Consider the following 20606-nt stretch of genomic DNA (forward strand, 5'->3'; position numbering starts at 1 on the left):
TGTGAGCCCTGGTTCTGGACTCCCCCACCATCAGGAACATACTTCCTGCATCTACCCTGTCTAGTCCTGTTAGAATTTTATAGTTTTCTATGAGATCCCCCCTCATTCTTCTGAACTCCAGTGAATATAATCCTAACCGACTCAATCTCTCCTTATATGTCAGTCCCACCATCCCAGGAATTAGTCTGGTAAACCTTGGCTGCACTCCCTCTATAGCAAGAACATCCTTCCTCAGATACGGAGACCAAAACTGCACACAATATTCCAGGTGTGGTCTCACCAAGGCCCTGTGTAATTGCAGCAAGACATCTCAGCTCCTATACTTGAATCCTCTCGCTATGAAGGCCAACATGCCACTTACCTCCTTTACCACCTGCTGCACCTGCATGCTTACCTTCAGCAACTGGTGTACGAGGACACCCAGGTCTCGTTGCACATTCCCCTCTCTCAATTTATAGCCATTCAGATAATAATCTGCCTTCCTGTTTTCGCTACCAAAATAGATAACCTCACATTTATCCACATTATACTGCATCTACCATGCATTTGCCCACTCACTCAGCTTGTCCAAATCACACTGAAGCATCTCTGCATCCTCCTCACAGCTCACCCTCCCACCCAGCTTTGTGTCATCTGCAAATTTGGAGATATTACATTTAGTTCCCTCATCTAAATCATTAACATATATTGTGAATAGCTGGGGTCCCAGCACCAATTCCTGCGCTACCCCGCTAGTCACTGCCTGCCATTCGGAAAAAGACCCGTTTATTCCTACTCTTTATTTCCTGTCTGCCAACCAGTTTTCTATCCATCTCAATACGCTACCCCCAATCCCATGCGCTTTAATTTTACATGCCAATCTCTTACGTGGGACTTTGTTGAAAGCCTTCTGAAAGTCCAAATAAACCACATCCACTGGCTCCCTCTCATCAACTCTACTAGTTAAATCCTCGAAAAGTTCCAGTAGATAATTTCCTTTTCGTAAATCCATGCTGACTCTGTCCGATTCTGCCACTGTTTTCCAAGTGCTCAGCTATTAAATCTTTTATAATGGACTCTAGAATTTTCCCCACTACCTGGTCTATAATTCCCTGTTTTCTCTCTACCTCCCTTTTTAAATAGTGGGGTTACATTAGCTACCCCCCAATCTGTAGGAACTGTTCCAGAGTCTATGGAATCTTGGAAGATGACCACCAATGCATCCATTACTTCTAGGGCCACTTCTTTATATTGACATCAGCTTTTTATTTCAAGTGTTGGTGAGTGCTTGTCCAATCTGTTTTGGTGAGTAGCTGGCCATGTGTGCAAGCTGTGAGTTGTGGGGGTGGCAACAATGTTAGTTGCTCATATGTGTAGCCAAATTGGCTCATTGTACAGCTCTTTAAAGCTTTCTTAAAAGGGCAAGTGTATTGTGTAGCTGACCGTGTTTGCAAGCTGTGAGTTGTGGGTGTGACAACAATGCTTACAACAGTGCATAGTGTGTGAAGATGTGATGCTGCATTAAATGTCAGGTATGAGTCCTGACTAGTAGAAATTTTTGGTGGGTAAATGATGGGGGTCTTTTTAAACCGAATTCAAATTGTCAAGTGAGGCTTAAACTCACAAAGGGCTCCTAAAAATGGGTATGTGGATCAAAATGCACAATTAACCTACAGTCTTGTCTGAAATGCAAGTAGCACGCCACCTTCACACTGCCATCTCATTTCAATGATTTCTGTGGGCAGCCAGCGCTAAATGCACTGTTGGTTGCTCATATGTGTAGCCAAATGGCTCAAAATTGTACAGCTCTTTAAAGCTTGCCTTTACCTCTTAAAAGGGCAAGTGTATTGTGGCTGCAGCAGGTGCTGGGTGTCATGTGCTGCAGACGTGGATGCAGTGTCACACTGGTTCAATGGCTTCACACGAGTGACGAAAGTCCATGAATAAATCTTCAAATGCACATCTCTGACCACTTGCCTCAGCTGCTCAAATCACCACACCCCCATCATTTACCCACCAAAAATCTCTACTAGTCAGGACTCATACCTGACATTTAATGCAGCATCGCATCTTCACACACTTTGCATTGTTGTAAGCATTGTTGTGACACCCACAACTCACAGCTTGCACACATGGTCAGCTACTCACCCAAACAGATTGTACAACACTCACCGACACACTTCTCTTTCTCTTGCAGGAGAAGGTGGTGGAGGTAGCAGGAACTAACCAGAAGGGGACAGTCATGTCTATATGTCCTAACCCCTATAGAGCAGACAACTTGCCGTTGCTGGAATGGCCATGGACAGTGGGCTGTAGATGACAGTAACCTCATACCTAAACCTCCTTCTAACACTCCACTTTTCCTTCATTCCACAATCTTTTCTGACTTACAAGCTAAAGATGGTATAAGCATGTAGCTTTACTTGCCCTCATCCTTCACCATAACCTTACATCTTGTATTTGATGAGACGTTGGACACAAGGGTGCTGCAGCCAAGACAAGGAGATAAGATTGCACATGTACCAGTTTATCAGAGGGAGAGGTCACACATGAACTCTGCTGCACAGGACCCAAATGGAGACTTTTATGGGGCAAGCTACAGAAGAAGGTTGATGGGTAAACACAATGAATTGCTTGTTGCACTGAGAATCTTATGTTCAATGTCAAGGAGCATGAAGAAGCCTGGAAACGAATTGGCTCAGGGTTTTGCACCAAACTTGGAACCCATGCTTTCCAGCATGGAAGCGGTGACCAACTCCATTAACTCACTCCTGGACCCAAACATAATGCAACTTCTGATAGCAGATATCTCAACTTCCATTACAGCACAGACAGCTTCCACCAAAAGTCTGAGTGCTTTAGTGGAAAGCTCAGACTGAATGCATACAAATCCCCTCACTGCCATACAAGCTCACGCTGCAGCTATCATGGTTGTGGATAGCGGTTCAAAATTCCTTGCAAGATGTCGCGCCAATTTAGCAATCTGTCCTCCAACAGGTTACTAGGATTGGTGGAGTGCTGTCCTGGGGAATGGCTATGGCTCCACAGAGAACAAGCCTGCCGTCCTCTCTGAGGATGACGGTATTTGTGCCCACGTCTCTGCTAACCCTGTAGCGCCCTTATTGTTGCTCATCAGCCAGCCAGGCCAAACTGCTCCGCCCATGCCGAGGTGATGCATTCTGAAGCTGAGCCTACTATGTCCAGAGCTGCTCAAAGTCACCCGCCAAGGCCATCTGCAGCCTGCTCCACTGAAAGGCTTCCATCAGCAATGCTACAACCGCTGGGCTAGTACCTTCATAAGACCAGTTGGACAGTCAAAAGCACACAGCAGCAGTTACTAAGGGATGCACATAGTGATTAGTTTAATATGGCAAGGTTTAATTTATAAATTTGTTTGCAATGTTTATTTTGTGGCGATTTTTGTTTTTGCATTGTGGCCAAGAGGACAATGTATTTGTTAGCAAAGGCAAGAAGGTAAGGGATGTCAGGCTGTTGCCGCATGGAGAACTGGAGGGCTGGATTTTATGCTCCTCCCACTAGCAGGTTTGAAGGTGCAGTGGGGGCACATAAAATTCAGCAGATGTCCTTCCTGAAGTCCACCCACCAGCCCCCAAGCTGTCTGAAATTTTACGGATTGCGGGGAGGTGTCAGGCGGGCCTCCCACTCTAGGCCTGCTGAGGCCCTTAAGTGGCCAATTAAAGGGGCTGGTGTCAGGCAAAGGAGGGGGCACTCCTTTGCAGGTCTCTTGGGCTCACCAGAGGCACCTCCCGCCTCCAAGTTCATCCTCCCCTTTAACCATCTCCCAGGCCTCTTGAACCTGGCTCCTCAGACACTTTGCTGTGACCCCCGACCCCCAACTTAACTGGTACCCTCGTCCTAGCGGTGGCCATCACTCCCAGCTGCCGCTGCAGTGTGTGAAGAGTTGCCAGCCATCCAATTGGCTGGCAGCTCTCTAAAGCGGGACTTTGTGCCGGGATAGGGATAGGAGTCTCACCTTGAAGCAATTAATAGCACTCACAGTTTTGGATTTCTGCAGGACGTCCATCTGGATCGCTGATGGGCTCCCGGCCGAAGGAATTAAATTATTTTCAGCTCTGGTACATGGCAAAGTTGGCATGTGGTGGCCACAAGGTATCCACAGTCAACAGTATCCTGCACCATGGGTAATTCTGCAATCCAGATTAAATGTATTTTGCTCTGTGAATAGAGAACTCAGTGACCTCCTTATGCAACAGTGGATGGTAAACCGTGAGGTGCTGGAAGGAGCCAGACTCATAGAAGCTCTTTGTCACGGACAACTTCACAGTCACTGGCAATGAGGTCACCACCCTGATCTCCAGTTGAATTGCGGCTACAGCAAATGGCAAATTTCAGTGAGAATGTCCTTGTTGAAGCACAGACATCACACCTATTGTTCCTCATGGAGGTTCAGGTAGGTCATTTGCGCCCTGAATACCCTGGGTAGGTGTGGCCTCCAGCTGAAAGTCCTCCTGCTCCTTCCCCATCCACCACCCACCCCTCCCCCATCCTTTCCAACAGCCATCCTTGCTCTGTGAGGCCTTTACCCATTCTCCAAATCATTCTGCAGCCCAAAGGGAAGATTTACTGTTGCACCCACGTCTGGGAGAAACTGCTTTTGCAGAGATACTCATCAAACTGTGTTTACAGCCAAAGGAAAGCACAGAAGTACTAAGGCCTCAGTTAGCTCCAGTTATGGATGGATCACTCAGCTGGCATTGACAAAGCGACCTGCTTCTAACTGACATTTTAAATAATGTAGCCTTTCTGAAATTGTGACAGTGGTTTTCCATTCCACTGTAGAACAGATTGAATGATTTCCGTTTGCTCTCTCACAGTCAGTTTTCACTTATCGTCATCCAATCTTTGAAAACCAAGTTCAAGCAATTCAAAACTACCCACGGTCGGTTTTTAACTATACTTTTCCTACTAAGCATTTTATGTCAACTTTATTTTTCAGACGCTTCTGTTTATGTGAGGTTAATAATTACAAAGTACGTAAGTGTCGAGGTGCTGGATTGAGCAGCCCGTTTAAGAGACTTATGTAGTCATCTCCATCAGCTCCTGCCTCCAGGTTCCCATGGATGGCTGTTGGGATGGCCTGTCCATTCTGTCAAAGGGTGGGTTTCCAATGAAATGGACCCCCACATAGGGTGCTCACCGGCAATCTGTTCTACAGTGGAATGGAAAACTACTGTCACAGTTTCAGAAAGGCTACATTATTTAAAATGTCAGTTAGAAGCAGGTCGCTTTGTCAATGCCAGCTGAGTGATCCATCCATAACTGGAGCTAATTGAGGCCTTAGTACTTAGTACCAGCTGGCTGGTGGACTTCTGTGCTTTCCTTTGGCTGTAAACACAGTTTGATGAGTATCTCTGCAAAAGCAGTTTCTCCCAGACGTGGGTCCAACAGTAAATCTCCCCTTTGGGCTGCAGAATGATTTGGAGAATGAGTAAAGGCCTCACAGAGCAAGAAGGGCTGCTGGAAATGATGGGGGTGGGGTGGGTGGCGGATGGAGAAGGAGCAGGAGGACTTTCAGCTGGAGGCCACACCTACCCAGGGTATTCAGGGAGCAACTGACCTACTGAACCTCCATGAGGAGCAACAGGTGAGATTTTCGAGGTTGCAGCATCCACAGGAATGGAGAAGAGACCTCGGAAAGCAGCTCCCCGGGTCTCTCACTCTTATCTTGAGGTCCTGCTGTGGAATTTGACAGGTTGCAGTAGGGTGAGCCCTGCCAAGAATGGGAGGAATAGGGCATCTCCAACCAAGCAGGTGTGGATGGAGTGTTCAAAGTAGTGAGAAGCAGCAGAGGTGTGGCTTCTCAAACCCGGAAACAGTGCACTATGGACCAGGACCTCAGGAGGGCATCACGGGTGAATAACATAAATAGCAAGGGTGAATAACACTTAATAAGTCCATCACTCTGACATTCGCAGAGTTCTTCTGCACAACACATCTCAGGACAATACACCTTGTAGCTGCACTCATTCCTCTCTCTGCAGGCACCTCACATCCCCCCGATCTGATCAGCCAATACTCACACTCACCCTCTCGCACCCAGGCCTCATATTCACCCTCCACAAATGGTGTACTTCCCTCCTCTCCACATAAGCAATTACGAACACTCACACCCCTCTGCTTCCTCTGTTTGCAGAAGAGGGAACATAACTTGATGAGAGGCAGTGTCCTGGGGGTGGGGGAGGGGGGAGGAGGTGGTGGTGGGGGCGGGGAGGATGGAGGGAAGGAGTTGGCCCTCCAGTGACAGACACCTTACTGGCCTCTGGCAATGTGTGCCCACTTGCTCTATAGGGATGAAGGTTTTGTTTCAGGAGGCTACAGGTGTCAGCACTGACCTGCTGGGAGTACCCGAGTTGCATTTATATAGTGTCTTAAACATAGAAAAACATCCCAAGGCATTTCACAGAGGCATGATCAGGCAAAAACTGACACTGTGCCAAAGAAAAATATATGAGTGTGGGTGACCAAATGCTTAGCCTTGTTTAGGGTTAAATTCTGAGGACATAAATTTGGTTGCCATCAGCTGTGGCTGAGTTGGTCACACACTTGCCTCTAAGTCAGATGGTTATGAATTAACATGTCACTCCAGAGACTAGAGCACAAAAAACCTAGGACAGAGGAGTACTCCCTCAGTTAATGTGGAGTGTCATAGGTCTGTCTTTTGGATGGGACATTAAATCAAAGCCATGTCTGCTTTCTCCAGTGGATGTAATAGATCCCATTGGGCTATTTTGAAGAAGAACAGGGGAGTTTTCCCTAGCGTCCCAGCCAATATTTATCCCTCAACCAACATCACTAAAAAAAGAAATGAGGTGAAATATAAGCTGTTTAAGTGGGGGGGGGGGGTGGGACAGGTGGAGCTGGATAGAGGGCCAGTGATAGGTGGTGGCAAAGGAGAGATTGCCAAAGATGTCATAAACAAAAGGACAAAGGGGTGTTGACGGTGGTGATATTAGCTAAAGGATGTGCTAATGGTGACATTAAGGATAGAAAGCAGGACGAGCAAGGTACAGATGGCCCTAGTGGGGGTGGGGTGGGGGGAAGGGATCGAAATAGGCTAAAAGGTGAAGATAAAACAATGGATGGAAATAAATTTTAAAATAATGATAGAAATAGGTAGGAAAAAAATATATATGATAATAATTTGAAAAAAGGGGATCGGAAAGCAGATGGGGATGGAGTTCATGATCTGAGATTGTTGAACTCAATATTCAGTCCGGAAGGCTGTGAAGTGCCTAATCGGAAGATGAGGTGCTGTTCCTCCAGTTTGTGTTGAGCTTCACTGGAACATTGCAGCAGGCCAAGGACAGACATGTGGACATGAGAGCAGGGTGGAGTGGTGAAATGGCAAGTGACAGGGAGGTCTGGGTCATGATTGCGGACATGCTTGCCTCTACATTGGAGAGGCCAAACGTCGACTGGGTGACCGCTTTGCGGAACACCTTCGGTCTGTCTGCAAGCATGACCCAGACCTCCCTGTCACTTGCCATTTCAACACTCCACCCTGCTCTCATGTCCACATGTCTGTCCTTGGCCTGCTGCAAAGTTCCAGTGAAGCTCAACGCAAACTGGAGGAACAGCACCTCATCTTCCGACTAGGCACTTTACAGCCTTCTGGACTGAATATTGAGTTCAACGACTTCAGATCATGAACTCTCTCCTCCATCCCTACCCCCTTTCTGATCCCCCTTTTTTCTAATTATTTTAATATATTTTTTAATATATTTTTCTTTTCCCACCTATTTCTATTATTATTTTTAAATTTATTTCCATCCATTGTTTTATCCCCACCTTTTTGCCTATTTTGATCCCTTCCCCCCACCCCCCACCCCCACTAGGGCCACCTGTCACTTGCTCATCCTGCTTTCTACCCTTAATGTCATCATTAGCACATTCCTTATCTAATATCACCACCATCAATGCTCCTTTGTCCTTTTATCTATGACATCTTTGGCAATCTCTCCTTTGCCTCCACCTATCACTGGCCCTCTATCCAGCTCCACCTGTCCCACCCCCCCGCCTCTCCCCCCCTTAAACAGCTTATATTTCACCTCATTTCTATTTCTCTTCAGTTCTGAAGAAGAGTCATACAGACTCGAAACGTTAACTCTGTCTTCCTCTCCACAGATGCTGTCAGACCTGCTGAGTTTTTCCAGCTATTTTTGTTTTTGTTTCAGATTCCCAGCATCCGCAGTATTTTGCTTTTATCACTAAAAAAAGGTTATCTGCTTGTTATCATTCTGCTCTGTGCAAACTGACTGCCTCCATTACAACAGTGACTACAAATCGAAAGTACTTCATTAGCTGAAAAGAAAACAAAAAATGCTGAAAGCACTCAGCACTCAGGAAGCATCTGTGGAGATAGAAACAGAGTTAACATTTCAGGTCAGTGGCCGTTTATCAGAACTGTATGATTGAAAAGCGCTTTGGGGTGTCCTGAGGTTGATTAAATGCAAGTTTATCTTTGTATTCCCATGAGTGTCAATGCTGAGAAGTGATTGAATTAAGCTCTTTAAAGTGATAATTCATCTGTATCCACTCTATGTTCCCTGGTAGGGGTGCCCAGTACAAGAAAGCGTAATCTTAAAATTAGAATGAAGCTATTTCGGAACAAAAATCAGAAAGCCTTTTTCACAAAAAGGGCAGTTGAGCTATGGTACTCTCTCCCCCAAAAGGCTGTGGGGTGCTGAGTTAATTGAAATTCTCAAGGCTGAGATCAATAAGTTTTTCCTTGCTAAAGGTTTCAAGCCTCTGGGGTCCACAAAAATATCCTAAGCGACTTCGGCCATACACACTGTGATGCATGACCACTCTGCCCCTGCTCCATGTGCTCCCTACCTTGCTGTGGTGGGGAGGGATGGGGGTGGGGGGGTGGCGGTGGCTGTGCCTTGGTCTAACTTTGCGGCCTCAGTCCAGCAATTGCACAAAGACACCTGTTTGGTGCATTGCAGATTGCTTGTCATATATAAATGAGGCCAGTCCCCCAAAATCAGGAGGGTCTCTTCGCCATCAGGATGGGTGATTGACCTGAAGTCAAAATATACCTCACTAGCTTTTTGCTTAATGTGCATTTGAAGTTCTATTTGCACTGGCAGCTTCCAATACCTCATATAGCATGTGCCATTGGGCAGCAATCAGCTCAAGGGCCGCTGAATTTAATCGCAGTGCTTTATTACCTTCCTGTCTAAAATCAACAAACTCACAAAAGAGCTCTTACAGCCTCTTTACAGCCTCCTTACAGTCGGCCAATAGGGTGCAGGGTTGGTTGGCTGATAGAGCAGATGGTCCATTTTTAAGGTTAGGCCTCATCCACATAGAGTTGGTTACATGTATGCTGGTCCGTAGTTCCACCATGGTACTTTTAATAGCCAGAGGTTGATTTTACAATGCCGGTCAAACTTAAAGGAAATAGTATTGGTTTTAATTTGTCTAGTTTTGTTAAAAAAAAATATATATAGATAAGAATTGGTTTGCTTATATTCAACTTTCTACTGATACATCTAAGGATCCTGGGACAGGAAGGACAGGTTCAGCAGTTTCTATTTCTGAATTTAATGTTAAGATTGTGAAAAGGTTATCTAACAATATATCAGTATTTTCAGTTGAGTTGATGGCAATTATGCTAGCTTTAGAGTGGGTAGTGGAGGTAAAGCAATTGAGAGTCGTCATTCGTTCAGATGCGTCATCAGCATTGGTTTCGATCCAAACTTCTTTTTCTGAATCCAGACAGGATTTTATTTTTGAAGTTTTTCATTTATTGAATAACATATGATAGTTGGGTATCGTGGTGGGGTTTTTTTTATGGATGCTGGCACAGAAAGGTGGAAGGGAATAAGGCAGTGGATTCCTTGGCTAAAAGTTCCATACATCACTTGATTCCAGATATTGCGATTTCATTAGGGAGGATGGAAATTAAATTTATTATTCAGGAGAAACTAAATGATAACAGAAGTGGGATACGGAATGAGAAAGGAAGACATTTATATCAGATTCAAAACAACGTGAAGTTATCTAGTAAATTAACTGGAACATGTAGGAGGGATGAGATGATTGTGAACAGGATTAAGATTGGGCACTGTGGGTTAAATAAGTCTCTGTATTTAATAGGGAAACATGTTGCTGGTTTGTGTCAGGAGTGTGGGGAAGGATTCCTGCAATCGCTGGAGCATGCTTTATTACACTACCAAATTTGCAGCTGAAAGGGGAACTATGCAGTCTAATTTACAACAGAAGGGTACACAGTATGATATGGTGGCTAGTATTTTGGCAGTTAGGTTTGGGTATTGGGATATTTACAAAGTCATGTTGTCTTTTTTATATTTCAAAGGATTAGTGCATAGAATGTAGTTTTTAAAAAAAATTGCATTGCACTTTTTCCTCCGATACAGTAGGTGGCAGTAATACACCAAAGAGCTGTGCATTGGCCAGAAACCATATAAAGAACATAGGGCTGGTGGGCTGCAGGCAATGAGTGCCTCTTGGCTGCCCCATTATTGCAGATATAGCTGGGCTCTGGGCTTTAATAAAGGAAGGTCGGAAGGTAACCCAGTGCAGCAGTGACCCAAGTTATTTTTGTGGATCCTGAAGGAGCATTCCTGCTTCTCCTAGCCCCAGGAAAGTAAATAAATACTTGCCCTTGAAGGTCATCTTTGGCTGGGCTACACGGTCTGGTCAGCTGAGTTCTAAAATAGTATCAGAGTCCTATTGACTTGATTGGGCCCTGAATTAAAAACCAACAATGGGAACAAAGCAGTAGGTTCTTCGCAGGAAGCGTCCAGAATCCGCCTGCTACTTTCTTAGTCTGTATCACAACAATGTACTGCATTTATCAATCGAGCTGTTGGTTTAATTTCACTGACAAACATTTTCATTGTACTCTGCAACAGATGCCCTTACAAGAAATACCAAAGGATTGCAATAGCTTACAAATTAGGAGCAGGGGTAGGCCACTCGGCCCATGGAGCCTGCTCCGCAATTATTACCTTCGAGACTAAAGCCAACAAACACACAGGAGAGTTCTAATAGCCTCGGGTGGTTGGCCAACAGGGTGCGGGATTGGCCAACTGATAGTGCAAATGGTCCATTTTTAAGGTCGGGCCTCATCAACATCAGACTGGTGGGCTTGCGGGCAACCTCAGGGTTGCCCCATTATTGCAGAGCTAGTTGGTCTTTGGGCTTTAATAAGAATTTTGGCATATACCCACATCAATGTTATGCTTTACTTAAAAACCAGGGCACGGTTAGTACTAGATGGTGTTAAATCACATTTTAATAACGAGCAAGAAATCATTTAACGATGTGAACAATCTTCTCGTAATCTTCTGATCAGCAATGCCACCAAAATCTACATGAATGAATAATCATACAACAGCGACATAAATCAACTGAGCAAACATTACGGGTTTGGGATGTGAATGAGGTGGCAATGTAGAATTCTAAGCTTTTATTAATTCTAGAAATTATTTTTGACCCTTTTTCCTGATTTTGCTCACAAACGTTTGCAAGGCAACCTATATTTAAAATTGGATTCTAAAGAGCTGGCTTTTCCCCAAACTGCCTGAAAAGTAGCTGGAGTTCTACCTGTAGGGTCTACCTGACATTGCTGGCAGGCTACTGGTTTTTTCTTGTGGTTGGGTGGGATGGGGTTGGGCAAGTGGGGCAGCCTAATAATGTTCCAATGATAGATTTGGAGCAGAATCACTACTTCTAATATAGTTACTGCTATTTTTTATATATTCATTCATGGGATGTGGGCATCGCTGGCTGGGCCAGCATTTATTGCCCATCCCTAGTTGCCCTTGAGAAGGCGGTGGTGAGATGCCTTCTTGAACCGCTGCAGTCCATCTGGTGCAGGTACAACCACAGTGCTATTAGGGAGGGAGTTCCAGGATTTTGACCCAGTGACAGTGAAGGAACGGCGATATATTTCCAAGTCAGGGTGGTGAGCAGCTTGGAGGGGAACTACCAGGTGCTGATGTTCCCATCTATCTTCTGCCCTTGTCCTTCTAGATGGTAGTGGTTGTGGGTTTGGAAGGTGCTGTCTAAGGAGGCTTGGTGAGTTCCTGCAGTGCATCTTGTAGATGGTGCACACTGCTGCTACTGTGTGTCGGTGGTGGAGGGAGTGAATGTTTGTGGATGTGGTGCCAATCAAGTGGGCTGCTTTGTCCTGAACGGTGTCAAGCTTCTTGAGTGTTGTTGGAGCTGCACTCATCCAGGCAAGTGCACAGTATTCCATCACACTCCTGACTTGTGCCTTGTAGACACAAGGTGGACAGGCTTTGGGGAGTCAGGAGATAAGTCACTCGTCACAGGATTCCTAGCCTCTGACCTGCTCTTGTGGCCACAGTATTTATATGGCTAATACAGTTCAGTTTCTGGTCATTGAGAATTAAGGAAATGTGTGTTGCATGATTTAAGAAGCTGCAGCTGATTGAAGGGGTTAAATTTCTCGGAATTCGGACACCACACCATCGGCAGTCAAATAGAGGAGTTAGCAGCAGGAAGGCCATCCAGGCTCTTTGATGAACCAATGGTTGTACTGCTCACAATGACTTCAGTGAAAATAACATTTCAGAGAGATGCAAAATAGCCGGTTTTATATCATCCATTTTATACCATGAAATAACGTCAAGATCTACCCTAGCATTTTTAGGAATGTGCAATCATGGAACTTTTCAATTTTTTCAAGCAACTTAAACAAATGTCATAAAAATGCATTCAAGTAAAATAAACACAGCACAGATCTCAGAGAGGATAAATAAACACTTTTAAAAGTACAAACAAATAACAATATAACATCAGGAAATAAAGCATCTGCTGCACCCTTAGTTCTGCGCTTGATTTTAACCCATTATGAACCAGCATTATGGCACAAACTTCATCTATGTGACTTCTCACCCTGGGGGCAGAGCCATAACAGTGTGCTGAGATGCTTTAGGGCATAGGGATCAACAGATTGGCAAAAAGAGCAAGGAAATTTGGGTATGGTATAAGTAAGTGCATAACACACCTGCACCCACGTTTCCACAATTTTTTACATTGAGGATTTGCTTTATGTCCCTAACTGCACAAATACTCATGGGGCAGCATTTCCCCCCTCCGTCGGGGGGTTTGTGTGGGAGCGGGTTGGTTCCCGATTGGCGCACACAGTCGGGGGCGCGCCGCCATTTTATGAGGGCGGGCCAATTGAGGCCCGCCCAATGTGACGGGCACCAGGGAGCGCTATGCACTCCCTGTGCGGGCGGGGGTGGGATTCCCTGAGCCGGGAGTGCGCTCTTTCGCACATGTGCGCAAAAGAGCGCACAGATCTCCTTGAGGCAAAGTGTTGCCTCAGGGAAATCAGTGTTACTTTTAAAAAGGTAATGAACGATGAGAAAAATTTCATTGACATGTCCCCTCATGTGACACTGTCACATGAGCTGGGACATGTCAATTACTTCTATTAAAAATGTAACAGACATTTTAAATGCCTCATGAAACCTCATCCCGCCCGTGGATGATTTTTTTCTGAAGGCCGCCTGGGCTCTTCGCCTGCCCAGCCAACCTTAAGGTTGGACGGGCAGCTCCTTTAACTGTTTTAATTACTTTTCAATAGGTCTTAATAAAATCTAGATGACACACGGTGACGTCGGGATGCCCGCTTGTCACCGCACGTCATTTTATGCGTTGGTGTGCTCGCCGAAGGGAGAATTCTGCCCATGAAACCCCAACCTATGGAATCGTAGAATTCCACAGCATAGAAACAGGCCACTGTCCCCATCAAAACCGTGTCAATGTTTTTCTCCATGTGAGTCACATCGCCTAAGCCCGCTTATTTCCCATACTGTTATTATTCCACTGTTTAAACTCTGCTACGACAATGGTTTGTGGCAGAAAATTCCGGGTTCTGAAACACTCATAGTGTGTGATATTGATTTATTTCTAACATCACCTTTCATTCTTTGTCGTTATCTTAAATGTTTGGATCCTTGCTACCATTGCACCGACCACTGGTTTATCCCACACCATTGCCCTGTATAAATCTTCAAGGTTTCTATCAAGCCACCCTCTAATCCTTTCACCTTGAGTATAGGAAGCCCCAAATTCTATATTTTTTTTCGTAACTGTAACTCCTCATCCATGGTAAGATAATCTTGAATGCGCATTGTACCTTTCCATTGCTTTGAAATACCTTCTATAATGGGATGCCTAAACCTGCACACAATACCCCAACTGCAGCCTAAGATCTTGCACAAGTTCAATAATACCTCCTTACATGTTTTTATTCTATGCCTTACAACCCAAAGTACAACAGAAACATTTTTGTTCCAAGATTCAGTTCATTATGGTAGAATTCAATAACACCTTGAGGCCCACAGCTTCCTTTGATAGCAGAATTCTCCCTGAATCATAGCAGTTTCACAAATTTTTTGGGGGCAATGATTGGATTATGCTTATACAGAAAAGCCAATAGGTCAGCCTCAGTGTCAGTCCCACAAATGCAATATATTTACATGTTTCATTGGAAAGAGGTCGCACACATAATAATTTTCAATCAACAGCTACAATTCACAACGACTTCATTCAGCAGCCATCAAATATAGCACAGCTGACAAAAAAAAAACACTGAATATTTAATAATGTTGAGATTCCATCAGTATCCAACTTCACTTGGAGACTGGTGGAATTACAGCAAAGAATTGGTGGAATCCTAGAACAATCTTCAGCCCTAGTAGTTCTACATGTTTGTTTATACATCTGCCTTTTCATACCCCCCAATAAACTGACTTGTATGACTGACTGTTTCCTGTTTGTCGTGAAATTGTAAGTATCAATATAAAGAACTGTATTATGAATCATTATAAAGTGGTAAATAGAATATATCTTCCCCTGACATGTTTCACTAATAGGAAATTTATGTATTATCAGCTGCATTGTTTTAACTCAATAATGTCACTGGGCAAAATTGACTTATACTTAAAAATACATATACCTTCACATACAGCTGCTGGAATTCATCCAGGTTCAGTCTGCCACTGGGACAGTCTTTAAGAAATCCTTTATACCACTGTTTGAGTTCGTGTTCATTAAATTCTGTGTTCTTCACCAGATCTTCCATGACCTCAGGGGCAAGTTTGCTGTTCTGTTTCCCCATTGTCCCTGAAAAGACATGGCACAGCATTTAAACAGGTAATTAATCATCATTTTAATTGATGATTTTCAAGCCTCAGATACGAAGTGTGAAAACACAGTAGCAGGTGCAATTTATTTTTACAGTTTCAGTCTTCCAATGGCAAATGAATAATTCCATTCATTAAGATGATGTAAATGGTAATCAGTCAGGCGATGGAGAGACAATAGGACAAACGAATGTGCAAATATCATGGTAATACCTGGCATCTTCAGTAAACAAGCAATGATGGTGAAGATTGCACCAAGAGTAAATGACTATTTTCACTCATTTAACTTATGGCAGAGCTTGACTTTCCAATGCTTGGTGTCTGATAATAGTAGCCTTGATAGTTATTTGTTAGATGAAGATTGGGGGAGCGGGGTGGGGTGGTGGTGTTTCTGAAGTTATAACTTAACACTGTATCTGACACAACCTGAGTATGCTGAACAATGGTATACTGCCCTATCACAGCACTGACTTGGTTTACAAAAAGTTCATGGTAATGCTTTTTTTTAACAAGTTCATGTTTAAGATACAAGATTTCAACAATTAAATATTTACATTGCAGTGCTATTTATTCCAATAAATGAAATTCAAATATACTATAAGGATGTGATGCAAGGTTACTCTTTACCTTATCCCGTTGAAAATGTATTTGCTTACCCAATATAAATCAATTTGTAGAGGGCTAAAGGTGAATTCAATATTTTTCATTAGCTTTAACAAATCTAAAAATCAAAATGTTCTTGGCTTACTGTTGGATAACATGTCATAGGTGGAGCGTGAATAGAATGCATTATGCTTTGCAAGTCATGTTTGAGTTGTACTTAAGAGGGAAGCGAGCACTGGTCTGAGGGAGGTTCTTGCTACACTACTCAAGTGTCCCTAACAGCATATTGACCCATAAGATTGAATGCAGAAGAGAGAATAGCTGGTTACAAAAGAATAAAAGTGGAATGCACATGCAATACCACATTAAGCTGCCAATATAGATGTGCAGCTGATTCACAAATCAAAAGCGTCTTGTTACTGTTCATAGAAGGAGAGCAATGTGTTTGGGAGCAACAGATCCTAAATTAACTTAATCTACTTTGATTTCCAACTAAGTAGATTGGGAAATGCATAGCCAGATTTTACAGATGTGCCTACTCCAACTAATTCCCCAGAAAATTCCAAATAAATCTAAACTTATTCACACTGTCATGAAAGAGTTTATTTTCAATTATTACAGAGGGCAGCAAAACAAACTGCAACATGCTTTGTTGCATGTCTATAACTGTGATTGATCTAGATTACTGTTGCACAGACTCTGACTGAAAACAGCCTCAGATTCACTGCAGATTATCTTTGCTCGAGTTTAATGGAACGAAATCGAATTGTTGTCAGTTGTAGTTTGCTTATTGCAGTGCACTGTCAACCAGTATGTTGCAAAACAGGTTGACGAAATGCTGCCCTTTCTCAAAAAATAAGCTAGTTATTTATAGCATTCTTGTCTGGCAGCCATTATGTTAAAAAAAAAGTATTCAGGCACATGCAAAGTAAGAATGCTCCATTTAAAGCTGATCATTTAAAAATGTAAATCTAGAACCTTTATTATTTTCAGTGCAATAATTCCACCTGCAATACATCAGACTGTGCAATGAAAACATCTGATGGAAAATGGTTGTTAAAACTTGGAAACAAATGCAAAGAAAACCTATAAAATTCTAACAGGACTAGACAGGGTAGATGCAGGAAGGATGTTCCCGTTGGTGGGGGAGTCCAGAACCAGGGGTCACAGTCTGAGATAAGGGGTAGACCATTTAGGACTGAGATGAGGAGAAATTTCTTCACACAGGGAGTGGTGAGCCTGTGGAATTCGTTACCACAGAAAGTGGTTGAGACCATAACATTGTATGCTTTCAAGAAGGAGTTAGATATAGCTCTTGGGATGAAAGGGATCAAAGGGTATGGGGAGAAAGCGGGAGTAGATTATTGAGTTGGATGATCAGCCATGATCATAATGAATGGCGGAGTAGGCTCGAAGGGCCGAATGGCCTACTCCTACTCCTGCTCCTAGTTTCTATGTTTCTAAAACAGTATTCTCTTAATTCAGGTGGCATAAGTAAAATAAGGAACTGGGCTGCCTGACAAATGACATTTTGGTTAGTATTAATATCTGGGGTATTTTAAGCTATCCTGTTTTTTGTCTGTGGCATTTAAATATTAATTTTATATATAACTGTTCCATCTCCCATGGGTAGTCAAAAATCAACTGCAGTTTTCAGATGAAGAGAGCTTAGAATACGGGAGATGGCTAATGTCATGGAAAGAATTTATGTGTTCCTTTTTACTGCCTGTGATCAGTATGTTTGTATGTAAGAGGTGTTTCCTACCTTCAGGGTGAGTGCCCCAATTAAATAATTCCACCAGCAATGTTTTGTAAGTTTTAAAATAAAGAAGGTTATTTATTATCACACACTTAGCCCAGATTTTAAAACGCGATATCTCACTCACCCGTCTTACACACACTCTCACACACACAAAGATTAGATACAGATGAAGGTAAAAATATATATATATATACAGTTACAGCTTATAATTTATCTCAGTCTCTTTCATGGCAGGCCTGTGCTTTCTTAGATGAAGGTGAAGTTATGCAGTTGAAGTGAAAGTCTGGTAAAGCAAAGGATTCTCAGTAAGCTGAGAGGTTTCTTGTAGTCGAATTTCCAGGAAGTTGGCTCTCAGGTGAACCTGAAGTTGGAATAGGTTGGGGGGAGTTCTGCTTTCTATTATGATCTTGCACTTTCAAGCTATTGCTGTTTCTTCCCTTGGCTGGTTGGATGACTTGCAGCTGCTTGGGTGGCTTTTTGTGGAACTCACTGTCTGCAAGCAGCTTCCACAGACACAAAAGAGGTTCCCTCATCATTTGACTTCCACAAGTTCAAAGTCCTTTATCCAAACAAAAAATGGGGTGTATGTTGATTCCAATCACCCTGTGTTGTTTTTTGACACCTTGATAGTTCGAGACAACTAGTATCTTTGTGTTGGAAAGACTCGTTCAATTTGACAATATACTTTTGGATTGGTTTCAGGAAAGGGCATTGATTCAACAACAATCTGGAAGGTTCCTATTGTTCCCTCAAGACAGGGGAGCGGCTTCAATCAACAAAAGAAGTCAGATGACCTTGACTGGCCATCTGGGTTCAGTTTTAAAATATAGAAATGAGGTCGAAGTTCAAATTAGGACGCATTGGTACTGGACATGACACTAGATAGATGCAACTGAGTCTCCATTTTGAAGTCATACATTCTGACCTTATATGCTTTCATTATTTGCCTACATTTATAATGAGAATTGCTGCTGTAAACTTGTTGTGCTGTAATGACACACCCATGTGAGTGGAGACACTGCCATGCCTCCATTGGAAGATATTAGGACGGATGTTCATGGTCCTAACCGAGACCAAACCGAGGCGGGACCAAGTGGATGGTCAGAATTCCTATCTCTGTTTCCAACCTTGGCCATTTGCAGGAAGATGGGGTTGGAAGCGGGTTCAAGAATCTGTCTGCTCCTATGAAGGATGAAGCTGACAGCATTGTGGTGTTGTCGAGAGCCCATCCCAGGTACATTTTTTACATTTCATCAAGGCGGAAGATCTTTAACAGTTGTCAGATTTACACCAGCTGTAAAGAGACGTGAACCATATATTCCAGGTGGAGTGGGTTTAAAAGGTAAGTGAAATGGTTTTGCTTCCTTTACAGCTCATCATTAAATACTGCAGTGTGTATCTGTTTTAGACAAAAGAGTAATGATGGTACTGTCATTGGAAGATGTAACTACACCTTAAACAATGTGTTTACCAGATTGCTGCTTCTGCCAACTGGCAAGTAAAAGATCAACAATGTTAATGGAGAAAAATTTTCAGATGAGTTAAGAACAATCATCTAATGGATAAAAAGGTAGAGTACATCTCACACTATTGAAAGAGTAGCCTAGTATGATAACCAAGTGTAAATGTTTCATCATTTGTCATTATGTTTATGTATTCAGTCTAGACATCTGTGGAGATAACAGTGCTGAACTCTGTTTGTTTACTCGGGGAGGTTTATGGGCTCTTGGTTGCAAACCAACTGCCTAATTCTTTTACACGTGCTTCACATTGTTTGCACAGCTGCTTTGAAGAGTCTGTTTGCTTACTCAGAGAGTTTTATGTGTTATTCAAAGGCTTCCAACAATAAGGCTTATGCGTTCTTTTCATAAAGTGGATAATGGGTGAGGAGGGTTAGGTGGTGAGGATGAGGCACATGAAGAGATGAGGGATGGGTTTAAAGTGGCCAGAAGACTCAACTCTATATAGGCAAGCTGCTTATTGCCTCGGAAGCATTAGACTGAGGCATTTGGGAAGGTAGGTGAGCCTTTTAACCTGCCCACTCTGCATTCGTCCCCCTCCAGGTCACTTAGGCCCTGGACCCCTGGAAGATGCTGCCTGCCAGCATTCTCAGGGGGGAAGCAGGATCACGATGGCAGGATTAGCCCTGCCTCCAATTTCCACCTCTGACATGAAAATTCAGCCCAAAGTCTTTTGCAAGCTTCCTTCTCATCCTTTTTCTTCCCCACAATCACAATGTACTTCCTTCATGATCTTTCTCCCATTGTGTGCATATCTTTTCACCTTCCCACTAGCTTTACTGCTTCCCGCTAGACCCACGCTTCCATCATTCATTTCCCCATTGAACCTGTAATCTGCCCTCCCCCTTGCCCTGTTGTCAGTCACCTTGACCTTAGTCCCCCATTCACTTCATATACTCCCATATGCTTTATAGTAGATGGTGAGAGGCCAGAGGCACAAACATCCTCAATATGTTCCCATCCTACTCGGCATTTTTATCTGTTTCATTCAAGGATGCCCATTGCTTTCAAAATTCATTTTTATTTAGGAAATATAATTGGCATGAGGAGCATTTAAGCTGTGGTAGTGCTTACCCTCCTACATGCCTGTGAGACATGGACTACCTACTCCAAACATATGAAGCAGGTTGGACGAGTTCCACTTGAGACGCATTTGGAATATCATGGGCATCGAATGGGAGGACAAAATGCCCAACACTGAGGTACTTTAAAGAGAATGTCTGGAAATAGAAGCACTCATCATCACAGTCCAACTCAGATGGAGTGGACATGTAGCACGTATGGCTAACAATAAAATTCCTAAAGCGGCCATGTATTCACAACTTAAACTTGGACACCACCAGCGGGGTAGGCTGGGCTTAATGTTCAAGGTCTCCTTGAAGGTGTACCTCAGGAAATGTGACATGCCCACCACGGACTGGGAGAGAAATGCACAAGAAAGAACTACCTGGTGAGCAAACTAAAGCAGTGGAGTTGTTTGCTTCAAACAGCGAAGAATGTAGGCAACTGAGGATAAAAGACAAGCTAGAAAGACCGGACAGTCCC

The 20606-nt window shown here is 43.5% G+C and overlaps 1 protein-coding gene across 3 annotated transcripts in view; it reads right to left on the bottom strand.

The window, feature by feature from the left end:
- vsnl1a (visinin-like 1a) overlaps positions 1-20606 on the bottom strand; it is a 147812-nt gene that overhangs the window by 78220 nt on the left and 48986 nt on the right. For all 3 annotated transcript variants that reach the window (XM_078541583.1, XM_078541585.1, XM_078541586.1), the window contains one exon: positions 14990-15156. In XM_078541583.1, the coding sequence (XP_078397709.1) occupies positions 14990-15151 (162 nt within the window). In that variant the 5' untranslated portion in view covers positions 15152-15156. The remainder of the gene's footprint in view (positions 1-14989; positions 15157-20606) is intronic.

The sequence above is a fragment of the Cetorhinus maximus genome, chromosome 5 (assembly GCF_964194155.1).
Source record: "Cetorhinus maximus chromosome 5, sCetMax3.hap1.1, whole genome shotgun sequence".
NCBI classification, from domain to species: domain Eukaryota; kingdom Metazoa; phylum Chordata; class Chondrichthyes; order Lamniformes; family Cetorhinidae; genus Cetorhinus; species Cetorhinus maximus.